General features: G+C 59.4%; 1 protein-coding gene across 1 annotated transcript; it reads right to left on the bottom strand.

The window, feature by feature from the left end:
* Positions 1 to 297: 297 nt before the first annotated feature.
* On the bottom strand, positions 298 to 11,617 carry LFNG (LFNG O-fucosylpeptide 3-beta-N-acetylglucosaminyltransferase). The gene is made up of 8 exons (XM_038151579.1): positions 11,161 to 11,617; positions 4,204 to 4,252; positions 3,275 to 3,374; positions 2,971 to 3,124; positions 2,795 to 2,880; positions 2,346 to 2,511; positions 2,045 to 2,130; positions 298 to 1,957 (listed from the first exon to the last, which is right to left on the bottom strand). Exons 1-8 carry the CDS (start codon positions 11,554 to 11,556, stop codon positions 1,891 to 1,893), a joined length of 1,104 nt encoding a protein of 367 aa, XP_038007507.1. The 5' UTR covers positions 11,557 to 11,617; the 3' UTR covers positions 298 to 1,890.
* Between the last annotated feature and the right edge of the window lie 597 nt (positions 11,618 to 12,214).

Here is a 12,214-nt window from a genome sequence, read left to right as displayed (position 1 = left end):
GCTAACAACCGGCTCTCACCTCATCCCCACCGCCTCCCTGCCACCCCCGAGCCTGGGAAAAACCAGCCCTGAGGTGCCAAGCCCTGTGCGAGCCTTTTGGGAAGGGGAAGGAGGAGAGGACCCTCACACCCCGGGATGCAAATGGCCAGCAGGATCCCAGTACCCGTGGGAAAAAAGGGACGGAGGCGCAGCCCCTCCTCAGAGCATCCCTGAGAGCTCGGCCAGAGGTGATAACATCTGCGGGGGATCAAGGGCTGTTGGGAGCAGCACATCCATAAAGAGACGCCGGAGCCCAGGTGACTGTGGTCAGCAAAAAAGCCGCTTTATTGGTGACCGCTCCCACGGGAACCCCGTGGCAGCGATCGGGTTCAGGTCCCTGAGAACACACTGTCCATGCTGGTTCCCCTTCCCACATCTATTGCTTTAAACACATCCTAGTTACAGAAAGCACAGAGTGACATTCCAGATACTGGAACATATAAATTAAGGTAAGTGATAGTTACAAGACATCGCAATTTTTTTTTTTCTTTCTTAAACAGATTATCAAAGGTCGGGGATTTTTCTTTTTCTGATCCACAGAAAATGTATAAAAAGCATTTTAAAATCTACATATTTCTCAATGTGTTTTTTTTTTCTTAAAAAAAAAAGGCACAGTAAAAAAAATACTGGCTCAATAACATATTTACAACACACCCATTATGGGCTATTTTCACTCAGCTTCAAGTTGGAAATGTTCAGCTCTGGCTCAGCCCAGGGGCAGAGAGAGGGCTGGTGTTGGCAGGCAGGGCAGCTCTCCGAGGATGCAGGGTCCCTTTCCCTCCCTAGATAAATCCCTCTCCAACAGGGAGAGCACAATGGGAGGGTTGGGAGATGCTGCCTGCCTGTGGCAAGTGCCCAGCTGGTCAGGTTCCTCCTGGGCAGCACCCACAGCCAGGGCAAGGCTGGAGGATGCTCTGGCCCTGCAGGGGACACCCACACAGCCCCTGGGCAGACCTCGAGGTGTTCTTTTGCAGAGCTGCAGGGCTGCCAGAGCAGCACTGGAGGGAGACCCTGGATAAACAAGGTGCCCACCCCACTGTGGCAGCTCTGGAAAATCCCTCCTCCCACGCCCATATTTATAGAAAGTCTTTACACCAGTCTTGAAATAGCTCACCCACCGATGCTGCCAGCAACACTTCACCCGTGTGGGGGGAGCTCTGGGAAATGGAGTTAACACCAACCCCAGCTCCCAGCCACCCCACCATCTCCCTCCAGTGAGGCTGTGGAGCACCCAGCAGCTTTGCAGGACCCTGGAGGAGCCATTGCCATGGCCAGAGGCTTCCCCTGCCCACCTCTGCCTTACAAGCCAGGGAGCAGGGCTCACAGGGACCCCTCCTCCAAACTGGGAGCCAGAGCTTCGCTGCTGAGATTTTGGGACTGGGAGAGAGGATGGGCTGGGTCAGGGGTTATGGGAGCAGGTTGTGGGAGGGTAAAGGCAAAGAAGGGAAGAACACACCAAAAAAACTTAACATTTGAAAGGAAAATAAAAAAACATCAAGGAGAAGCAAGGGCGGGGTGGGGCAGGGCCCCGCGCTGCGGCCGCTCCCCACGCATGGCGTGGGGCCCGCCAGCCGCGGGGTGCCCGGTGGGTAAGTGCTCAGTTCCCGTCCCTCTGCGCCATCCCGGCCGGACCAGGCAGCGGGCACGGGCAGCCGGGCAGGCAGGGCAGGGGTCAAGGGGCCGCACAGCAGCCTTCAGTACACACACACTGTGCAATACCACAGCAACGACGTCCGTCCGTCCGTCCGTGCGCCTGGCGGCGAGGCCGGACCGACACACCCGCACGCAGGTCCCGCACGCCCGTCGGATACCGGGGAAACTCGGGACGAGGCTGGAGGGCACGTGCGCCTCCTAGTAAACCATGTTGGTGGGGCACCACGGCGTGTCGGGGTACAGCAGGCAGTGCACGGAGCGGAACCTGAGGAGGAGAGGAGCAGAGCTGAGCACGGGACGGCGGCGGCCCCAGGGCAGCCCGGTTTGGGGGGAACAGGGAAGCCCAGCTCACCTGGATGGGTCCTCCTCGACAGAGAAGGCTCCCTTCATGTGGATGGAGTTGCGCTTGTTTTCGAACATGCCGTAGCTCAGTGTCACCTGGGGGGCAAGCACAGAGGGGTGAAGTGGCCGACAAGGATCAAGCAGAGGAAAGGGGAGCTGCAAAATTCACCCCGTCTCCCAAAGCCTCTAGTGGCACTTTGCATCATCCCACAGGGATAGGCCAATGGGGCTTTCCCCCTCTGCTGTTTTGGTCACACATCATTCAATATCTTAGCCGTGATGCCCAATTTTTAGGTGGCAACTTGGGGTACCTGTTTGTGGATCTCCGACTTGGGCACCTGGTGGAGGTTCTCCAGGTGGGAGTGGAAGAGGTTGCTCCGGATGAGCTTCACGCCCAGCACAGACTCGATGATGTAGCCGATGGTGCAGTCGTCAGGCAGGCGGATCTTCTCTGCCGTGCTCATGAAGTGACCCCCGCTGCGGGGAGACAGAGAGGGGCTGCAGAGGAGCAAAGCCCAGGGGATGTGGGCACCCTACGGGATTCTGGGCTTGGTCAGTGGGTGCCCAGCTCTGATTAAAAGTCACTTTGGGGGAACTGAAGCCCTTCCCAGCTTGTTTCGAAGCTCCCTGTGACACCCCCAGAAGGCAAAGAGAGAAAGGTTGTGGGACATGGTCCAGCACCCATCCCCAAAAATGTCACCTCTCTGTGCCCTGGGGACCATGAGGAGTCCCCCTGGGAGTGCAACGCCAATGCTCTTACCTGGCCCAAGGGCTCATCTTCAGTGCCAGCCCCCGGCTGATACAGAACCCTGCTCCACCCGTGGCAAACCAGAAATGCACAGGATGCTGCGAGAGAGGGGAACCAACGCAGTGAGACAACAGCTCCTTCTCCACGCAGCCCAAATTAAAGCAGCCCCAAACTCTCCCCACGCTCACCATCTTGTTCTCGCTGATCCTCTCCGTAGCCTGGATGGGCCGGTCCAGGCTGGGCTTCCCGATGTAGATGTCCTGTGTGTGGGGGTAGCTGGAGAGCAGCTTCACCAGCATCCGCACGTTCACGTAGTTGTCATCGTCCACGTGGCAGAACCACCTGCAGTGACAGAAGTGTCACACCCACCCTGGGCAGCTGCCCTGTCCCCACGCTGAGGTACAACCCCAAAACCACAAATGGTCTCTGTTTGCACCATCCTGCCCCCCTTCAGCCCTGTCATCCCCCACAGCAGCCCCGGGCACCGCTTACTTTCTGCCAGACTCGATGAACTTGTCGTACTCCACGGCCATCTTGCAGGACAGGGCCTGGCGGCTGTGGGCAGCTGAGCAGTTGGTGTTGATGACATTTCCTGCAGGGAAAAAAGAGGGGTCAAAGCCCAGCATTGGTGCATCCCACACCTCCCCACACACTCAAATGGCGACACTTCACCACACATGTCCCAGGTGTGCCAGGGGGATGGAAACTCATGGATAATCCCAATGCTCAGTGACCCACATGCTATGTTGCTTTGGGCAAATGATGAATTTTTGGGGGAATGTCTTTTTTGTCCATGTGAGAGAAGGGAAGGGATGACTAAGGAATGTGGATGCTGCAGGTGCACTGTGGATCAGCCCTATCCACATTTTAAGCATGATGCCATCCCACATCACCTTGCCCCGGGTGCACCAGACACTCTGGGGGTGAGGGCATGTCTGTGAGCCCTGAGCTTCCCCAGGACACGGTAGCAAAAACCCTGCCCTATTTTGCTTGCCCAGCTCAAAGGCAATCACTTCCCAGCCGGAAAAGGAGTCATTTGCATGGGGAGAATAGACCATGCTGACCCCAGCCCGGAAAATGCTCCCATGAAACCCTCACATTGCCATCAACCCCAGCTCACCCCAGGGACAAAGTGGTGCAAAGGCACCCCACCCTGTTACTGAGACCCCCAGCAGCACCATGCAGGGGATGGGCTGGGCTGACTGGGAAGTAAACCTGCCCCCGGATGGGGCTCCCAGGCAGAGGGTGCTTTAGGCATCGTCAGTGAAACAAATTGTGTCATTCTCAACCCACATTCCTGTGGCCAGGGCATTTTCAGAGTTCCCAGGGCAGGCCCTATGCCAACCATGCTCCACAGGTGGCAGCTTTTCAGGGGACCTGGCCAGGTCACACACACAAAGGGACAAGAGCCACAGACTCACGTGCTTGCTTCTTCAGCTCTTCATCCTCCCCGTCAGTGAAGATGAAGGTCTGAAAGAGAAGACGAGGCACCTCTGAGGACTGAGGGGCTGAGACCATGTGGCTCTGGATGTGACACAGCACCCCCGGGCAGCACCTGGGATCAGCTCCTCCAGGAAGCTGGTGGTGACTTCTTCCCCCTTGTCCAAACCCTGAGTGGCACTGGAGAGCCAGACACCCACACAACACACCCAGCTTCAGACCAGGCGGGGTGCTGAGCTCCCCTTGGGAGCAAACCCCAGCCCCCGCACGGAGCATCCCCGTCCTCTTGCCTCTAGCACAGGGTGGCAGCTGGCAGGGAGATGTTGGGGGCCACAGGGGCTGTCCCCAGCACAAGGGGAGGCGGGGGCATGCAGGGGAGCAGGTGCAGAGCGCGGCCTGATCTGAGCAGGGATTTGAGAGCTGAGCCGGCGCGCGTGGCCGGGGGTGCCGCAGCAGCCGCCCGGGCAGGTGTGTTTGCCCATGGCGCCGGCTCCCAACTGCGTCCCCACCTGTGTCAACAGCACGTGCCTGTCCTTGGCCACTTGCACAATGCCTCCACAGCTCCTCTCTGCTCCCTGTGTCCTACCCAAGGGGGCTGAGTCGGTGCCAGTGAGTGCCACTTGCCAGCCCCGAGGAGGGGATGGTTCCCCACGGCCCCATCCCAGCACAATCCCACGGTGCCAGGCAGCACCCGACTGCCTGCCCGGGCCTCGGAGCTGCCTGCCCGGCTGCACTCCTCTATTTACACAGCTAATTCCTGGCATATGTCACCCAGGAAGGAGGACTGGAGGGGCTGCTCCGGGCCTGGGATTTGGGGAAGGAGGAGAAGCAGGAGGAGAGAGCAGGGGGTGGGAAAGGCATCGCCATCAATCAGCGGGCAGCAAACAAAGCTGGAGGAGAGAAACCACAACCAGCTGCCAAGCGCTATTAAAAACCAGACGTGCACAAAAGGGCAAAGGAAGAAAGACAAAAGGGCTGGGGGGGAAGGCAGGAGGCAGCAGAGGGGGGACGATGGAGCGCTGGGGATGATGAATTACAAGTGAGCTGGAAATTGGGTGCCACCCCGCAGCCGGCCCCGGGAGCGCGCTGGGGTTTTGTGGCTTGTTTGAGGAGCTGGGTACAATAGTGGGGTTGACTTTACTCAGCGAGGAGAGTTAAGCGGGCAGTAGTCATTAGCATACAGCTGCACTGGTTAACCCGGCCCTGTTTGCTCAGGTCCCCAGCCGGGGCTGGTGGGCAGAGCCCGGAGCTGCAGAGAGGCTCAATGGGAGGGGACGGGGCTACAAGTGACCTTTGGGGCCTGAAAAGGAGAAAAGAAAAAGCGGGGGGAAAAAAAATGATGGAGGAGGTGGGAAGGCAAGTTCTCACAAATGCACAGCCTGCCGTGCAGCCTGGCTTGTGGGGAGGGACAGAGGTCAGGAAGGCTCTGAGCAAAGGGGATGGGGAAGAGCTGGTGAGGAGGAGACAGCTGGGGGACGGGGACCCATCAGCTGCAGGGCCAAGGATGCCCGTGGCTGCTGTGTCTCCATGGAAACATCATTGCTGGGGTGGCACGAGGTCAATGCTGTGTGTAGAGGAGGGGCTGTCACCCCCAACCAATTCGGGGTACAGCTGCTGGTCCCCATTTCTCCCAGGTGCCCAGGGAGGGGTCAGGCAACTGATTGGGGTACAAATTGAAGCAGGGCAGCAGGACAACATCCAAAGATGCCCGAGACAACCCCATCACACAGGGGAGTTGGCACTCCAGCCTAGGTTTCAGCCTTGCTGGGGGGGCAGGGAACACACAGCCTGTGCACAGGCGAGACAGAAAATGTTTGCTTGATTAGCTCAGAAGCGCCGTCCAGCAACTGCCTTCAGCTGCTCCAAAAATAACCCCACAACTAATCCTGCACTCAGCCTCTATAAATAGACCACAGAGACAATTGTTTATTACTTGCCTGCACCGAAACGTTTCATCCTACTCAGGCATCTCCCCTCAGCCCCTCCCCACACGCATCCCTGTGATATTCCTGGTGCGGGGGGACCAGGTGGCACCTCAGGGACTGGGACAGGGGCACACAGGTGCAAGTCACCCCATGTGGGCACCTACTGGGGCCTAACAGGTTTCCCATATCCCTCCCAACACCACCATGACATTAAATTAAAACTAAAACAATTAAAGGCTTCATTTTTAAAACTAATTTTGTAATTAATTTGTGTTTCTTGGAGGGGAGATGCGCCCTGCTTGCATGGCCTTTCACATGGGGCTGCAGGGGAGGTGAGCAGAGGTGACAGCCAAGCCTGGGAGGGGGTAGGCCAGGAAAGGATGAGAACAAGTGAAAAATATTAATCCACCTTTAGCATCTCCTATGTAGGATGCCAGACGTGAGGGCAGAGTTCAGTTTGTAGTGGTGCAAGTGGACACTGCAGCCAACATCCCTGAGCTGACACCTGTGAACTACCACCTCCAGACCCAGCAGGGCCAGAAAGTACTCCCAGCCCTTACAGCCACCTCTCTCCCACTTGGCCCCTGTGCCAGCCACAGCACCGAGGGGTGCAAGGACCTCTTGGACCCCCCCCCCCAGTAACTTTTCCTGCAGGGTGCAAGAGAGGAAGGGCCTGCTGCCCCCCCCCCAGCCCCTGCAGGAAACCTCATTGTTCTCAGAACTGCAGCTTCAAGAAACACAGGATGCCAAATCCCTCCCGAACAATAGCTGCCAGCGCTCCTCGCAGCCCCGCACAATGCACGGCCCCGCGGCCGGGACTGAGCGGCACCCGGGATCCCCGCGGCCAGAACGGGGCCAGCCCCCCCAGGAGCCAGGCAGCCGCCGGCAGCCCCCCACTGCCCCCTCCTCGCCCTTGGGGAGGGCTCTTTTTTTTCTTTTTTTTTTCCTCCCCTTTATTTCTCCTTTCAGGGTGACTCATTTCCCCTGCACTGGTGGAGCTCGTGGGTTGCTCATGGTGCTGCACAAGGTGTCCCTCCAGCCAGGGCCACCCCGGGGTCATCTCTGTGGCCCTCTCTGTGCTGCCTGGCAGAGTGGGTCTGTGACTTCCCAGGGTGACACACTCTCAGCACACCCCAATCTGCCACCACCCCACCAGCACCCCCACCAAAAGGGGAACCTCAGCCAGGCAGGCACCGCGTGACCCTGCAGGGCACAAATTCTGACCCTGTGCCATATCTCACTTCCCCATGCTGGCGGAGGATGGAGCACCCCAGCACCCTTTTCACAGCCACCCCATTTGGGTGCAGAGGAAAGGAGGCAGCAAGAAGTGCTGGTGGGGGGACTCAGTCTCCAGCTGGTGAGGGGTTCTGGAGCAGGTCAGGATGCTGCCTGCCAGCTTTGTGTCCCCACAGCAAATGTTCTTCTTTTCCCTCCAGCCTCGGGGTTTAGTGGTGGAAATCCCCACCCCTCTTCACCAAGTTGGGAGCAGTGTGATGGCGATGTCCCTGCAATGACAGCGTGCCACGATGGCAGCAGCCCCAATCCATGGGGGTGGCTTTCCCCAGGACCGGGGGTGGGTCTGTGCTGGCACAGGATCCCAGAGCTGGGACCTGCAGAGGCGGCGAAGGGGCTTGCAGGGCCGCGGGCCCTTCCTCCCCCTGCTCCCTTCAGCAAGAGGAAGAATCCTCCACTGTAATTTTAAATGCTATAATTTTTAATAACCTCCTCACAAACAATGAGCTCATTGTGTGGCAAGGGTCCCCCACCCTCCCGCCTGGTGCTCCACGCGCCGCTCACCGGCTCCAGGGCTTTTATGGGCAAGGACAGCAGCAGCGTTTGGGACAGGCAATTAAGGGGCTCCCACCCCTTAAACCCACACAGGCTGCCCCGGGGGACAGCAGGGAGGGACCCTCACACACGATCCGAGTTCCTCAGTGCTCAGCAGGCCCTGGCACATGGCCCAGGGCCGGGGGGGAGGCAGCTGCACCGCGGAGCTGGTTTGGGATGAGCAGTCCGGGTCTCAGCCGCTCTGGTGGGAGTGCAAGTGAGACTCGCATGCCAGCACACTCCAGCGTGTGGGTGGGGACCCTGGCCAAGGTGCTAGAGAAATCTGGGAGCCTCCATCAGAGGAGCGTGCTCTTTGGAAGGCAAACCCGTTCGCTTTGCCCCGAGAGCAGGAATTTTTCAAAGGCTGCAATTACCGCGCCGCAGAGCGGGAGCAGCCAGCGGATCCCACGCTGCCGGGACGGCGGCCCGGGCTGGAGCCCTGGCGGGCTCCGAGGCGTGTGCCGAGCTGCCTGGATGCCTCTGGGGTGCCCCAGGGACACCCAGCCGCCTTCAGGGTAACCCCAGGGGCAGCAGAGGTGTCTTTGGCGACTCTGCCGCTGCAGATCACCCGACTCGGCAAGAAAGCGGTGGGTTTGGACTTGCTCCTGTCCAGGGTTTCTGCTTAATGGCCATTTTCCTCCCCCCTCTCTTTCCTTTCCAGCGCAAAGTCTCTCCAGCCCGCACTCCAGCATCCTAAGGATACTGAGACAGCTGGAAACTCTCCCCAAAGCAAAGAGGGGAAAGCCCATAACTCTCCTCCAAAAGCAGCTTGTCCAGCCTGGATTGTGCAACCCGAAGAGGAGATTTAGAAGGGAATAGGGATGTGCTCTCCCTGTGCAGAGAGGCAGGAAGGAGAAGGGGATGCCCTTTGCAGTGTCTTGGAGGTGACAGAGGGCAGGAAACAGGGACTATTGTGGGCAGAACAAAGAACAGCCAAGGAAGGACACAATGGCTGTCCCCCCTATCTGCCAGGGCCCAGGCAGGAGCTACCTGCTGGATTTAACCCCTTCTCAGCAGCATCTGCATCCCTCCTGCCTGCCTGATGAACAGCCGGAGGGAGGCTGGGGTTTGGGAGAGAGGCAATCAGGAGAAAGAGACGCAGCATCAGGCAAAGGAGATTCTCAGCCCGTGGGCAGGAACTTCCCCACGCTGGTGAGGCAGCTCACATGCCTGAGCACCGTTAGTGAAACCCAGAGTGAGAGAGGATGAGCAGAGACAGGCCTGACTCAGACCAAGAGAGACGTTTGAGAGAAGGCAGTGCCCTGCTGCCACCAAATCACCCTCCTGGGATGGAAACCAGAGGGCCAGGCAAGAAAGAGATGCAGGAACTGCAGGGAAACAAGAGAGAAGAGCCCCCACAGCACCAAACCCACACACTGCAGGCAAAAAACCCCCAACCTGATGCCAAGTTTGGGGAAGTCCAGGGTGCCTCAAAGCTTCCCAGGGACAGCGTGGGAAGAGCGGAGCCGATCACCCCCAGCGGGGCGGCCTCATCCCCTGTGCCTGGCGTCCCCACAGCCCTGCTCTGCTCCGCGGGAGTTTGTGCTGCCTCCAGCTCTCTCGGCAGCTCCTTGTCCTCAAGTGCTGTACAAGAGCCGTCACTCAGCGGCTTGGCTTGTCAGGCAGGCACCTCGCCGGGCTGTGGCCCCCCTGGCTTCATGGCCCTCATCTCTAGGCAACCTGACCTGGACACGGCCGGCTCCGGCTCCCTCGTTCCCATGGAAAGTGCCACACAAGAGGCTGCGAAGCCTTTTCTCTGCGCCAGGAGAAAAGGGGCTTTGTTAGCTTGCCCAGGGGGACAGCGTGAGAGCCGAGCCTTAGGGCTCTGGGAATCCAAACGGACAAACGAAGCACAAAAAAAGAAAAAAAAAAAAAACCCTAGAAGAAAGCCGGAGCTCACAAGAGGGAGAAGAAAAAAAAGAGCAGCCATTCCCAGGATCATCTGTAGGTGCTCAAAGAGCGTTTCACTCCACCACCACTCACCACCCCCTCGCAGTGACAGCAGAGCATAAAAGAGGTTTCCATTAAATAACTGGACCAAGGAGAAGCGGCAGATCCACTGCCAAACCCAGGAAACCTGGTTAAAAAAAAAAAAAAAACAAAAAAAACCACAACCTCCCCTGCCCCCCACAATTCACAGGAGGAAAAAAGTAGCAAGACAATTCTTGGGGTACAGTGAAGGAGCCAAGACCCCACAAGGTCCAGCAGACTTGGGTGAGGGGGGCATGGGCAGGTCAATCCTTCCTCCATGGCCTCCACCCTCAGCCACTCCAAATTTCCAAGGAAAACAGTTTGCAAGCAAGAAACTGAGTTCCAGGCCAGGAGGAAACACGTGAAGACAGTAGGAAGAAAAGGTTAGGACCAGACATAACTTACTTTTGGGAAGCTGTCTAAGGGTAGAAAAAGTGTCTTAAGAGCAAATGGCAAAGCACATTTCCTAAGGAAACAGCTTTTTTTTTTTTTTTCTTTTTTTTTTTTTTTTTTTTTTTTTTGTCCTTTTGAATTATGCTTCAGTACTTAAAGGACAGAATAAGGGACTGCCAAGACTCTGGGCAGGACATCAGTAAGGTCAGGAAGCAGACTCGCTGGAGCTGCCCTGGTGTGGGTGAGCCGGTGCAGACCCACAAGAGCTCCCAGCCACTCCAGTCCTGCCCAGTCCCTTGCCAGGAGACCGAGAACTTCAGCACATCCCGGCACTCTCCCAGCCCTGGGCTGGTAAATCAGGTGTCCTTTGAGCAGCACAACTGCAGTGGCCTGACTCGGCCTGTGGCACCCACAGGCTGGGCTGCACCCCCACACCGTGCCTCAGTTTCACCAGCCGAAAGCAGACCAGCTCTGCCATGGGAGGTACTCAGGGGAAAGGACCCCGGAGCAGAGTTCGGGGATGCTTCTGAGTGCGAAGAGCCAAGGTCGGGCTCTCTCCATCACTCACCCTGCAACGCTGCATTTCACCCTCCCGAAAACACAGCTGGCTGCAGAACAGCCCAGCCAGCCTCGGAATGCCACCCTGCTCAGCGATATGGGGGAAAAGGGAACGGCAGGTGGTATTTGCTGGGTCACGGCACCACCCGGATCGCACAGAACGAAGAGAAGCGGAGAAGCGCGGGCTCCAGCCCGTCCCGAGCCGCTCCATCCCGGCCAGCGGAGGGGACCAGCCCCGTCGCCATCCCTGTCCCCATCCCTTACCATGTCGCGGTTGCGGGAGATCCAGGTGTCGAGCAGCAGCTCTAGCCGCGCCTTGTGAAACTTCTTGGTGGTCTTGACGGCGATGAAGACATCGCGGGGGGAGATGTCCTCGGCCGGCGGCCGCGGGGGGCTCGGCGGGGCCGGGGGCAGCTCCCGCCGCGCTCGGCTCAGCCGCCCGAAGTAATCGGCGAAGCTGCGGAGCCCGGGCGGCCCCTGCGCCGCCGGAGGAGCCGCGGCCGCCGCCGCCCCCAGGCTCTGCAGCGCCCGCTGCGCCCCGCCGGCCTCCCCCCGGGCCAGCCCCGGCCTCCCCGGCGGCTCCACCATGAGCACCAGCAGGCAGGTGAACATGGAGCCCACGAGGGACAGGAGCAGCTTCCTCCCGCAGCTCTTCAGCATCCTTCCGACCCTCCGCTCCTCGCCTCTCCGCGCCGCCGCCACCGCCGGCCCCCCGCCGCGCCGCCGCCTTTAAACCGCGCCCGCCCCGCCCGGGGAGGGACGGAGCCGGGGCCGCCCCACGCGGGGCGTGAGCACCGCCCGGCCCTGCCCGCGGACCGCCCGCGCCCCTCCGACCCCCGCGGCCTCCCCGGCAGCCCCTGCACGCGTCCCGGCTCCTCCGGCTCCGTGCTGCCCGGTCCGGCCTCTGCCCTGCGCATCTCCGTGCCCGCGGCCGGGAGCGCACGGCTGGGTGCGGGCAGGGCGCCGCTGCCTCCTCCTCCCTTTCCCCTGACACCCGGGCATGGGGACGCTCTGGTCCCCTGTAGCCCCCAGCGCGCTGCGAGCACCGTTCGCTGCTCTGTCGGCAGCAGCGGGTGCGTTCCCCGTCCCGGGCTGCCCAAAGCCCTGCACCGAGACGTTCTCACAGCCCTGTCCAAGAGGTTTCCAGAAAGCTGACCAGCCTGACCAAACTCCAGGCATTGTCCCAGCAGTCTCCTGTGAGGCAAAGCATAATTGAAAACATCAACCCCCCCCCCAAAAAAACCACAGCACTCCTCTCACTTCCACCCAGCTCCATTCTGGTGGGTAAATCTGGGGACAGGGAGCCAGGAGCGTCTGT

This window comes from Motacilla alba, chromosome 14, assembly GCF_015832195.1.
Source record: "Motacilla alba alba isolate MOTALB_02 chromosome 14, Motacilla_alba_V1.0_pri, whole genome shotgun sequence".
NCBI lineage: Eukaryota > Metazoa > Chordata > Aves > Passeriformes > Motacillidae > Motacilla > Motacilla alba.
This window is presented reverse-complemented; position numbering and strand designations above follow the sequence as displayed.

Coding starts and splice junctions, on each gene's coding strand:
- LFNG (XM_038151579.1), bottom strand. CDS start 11,556: ATGCTGAAGAGCTGCGGGAGGAAGCTGCTCCTGTCCCTCGTGGGCTCC. Junction 4,253..11,160: donor TCTCCCGCAACCGCGACATG/GTAAGGGATGGG, acceptor CTTCTCTTTCAG/ACCTTCATCTTCACTGACGG. Junction 2,881..2,970: donor GGATCAGCGAGAACAAGATG/GTGAGCGTGGGG, acceptor CCTCTCTCGCAG/CATCCTGTGCATTTCTGGTT.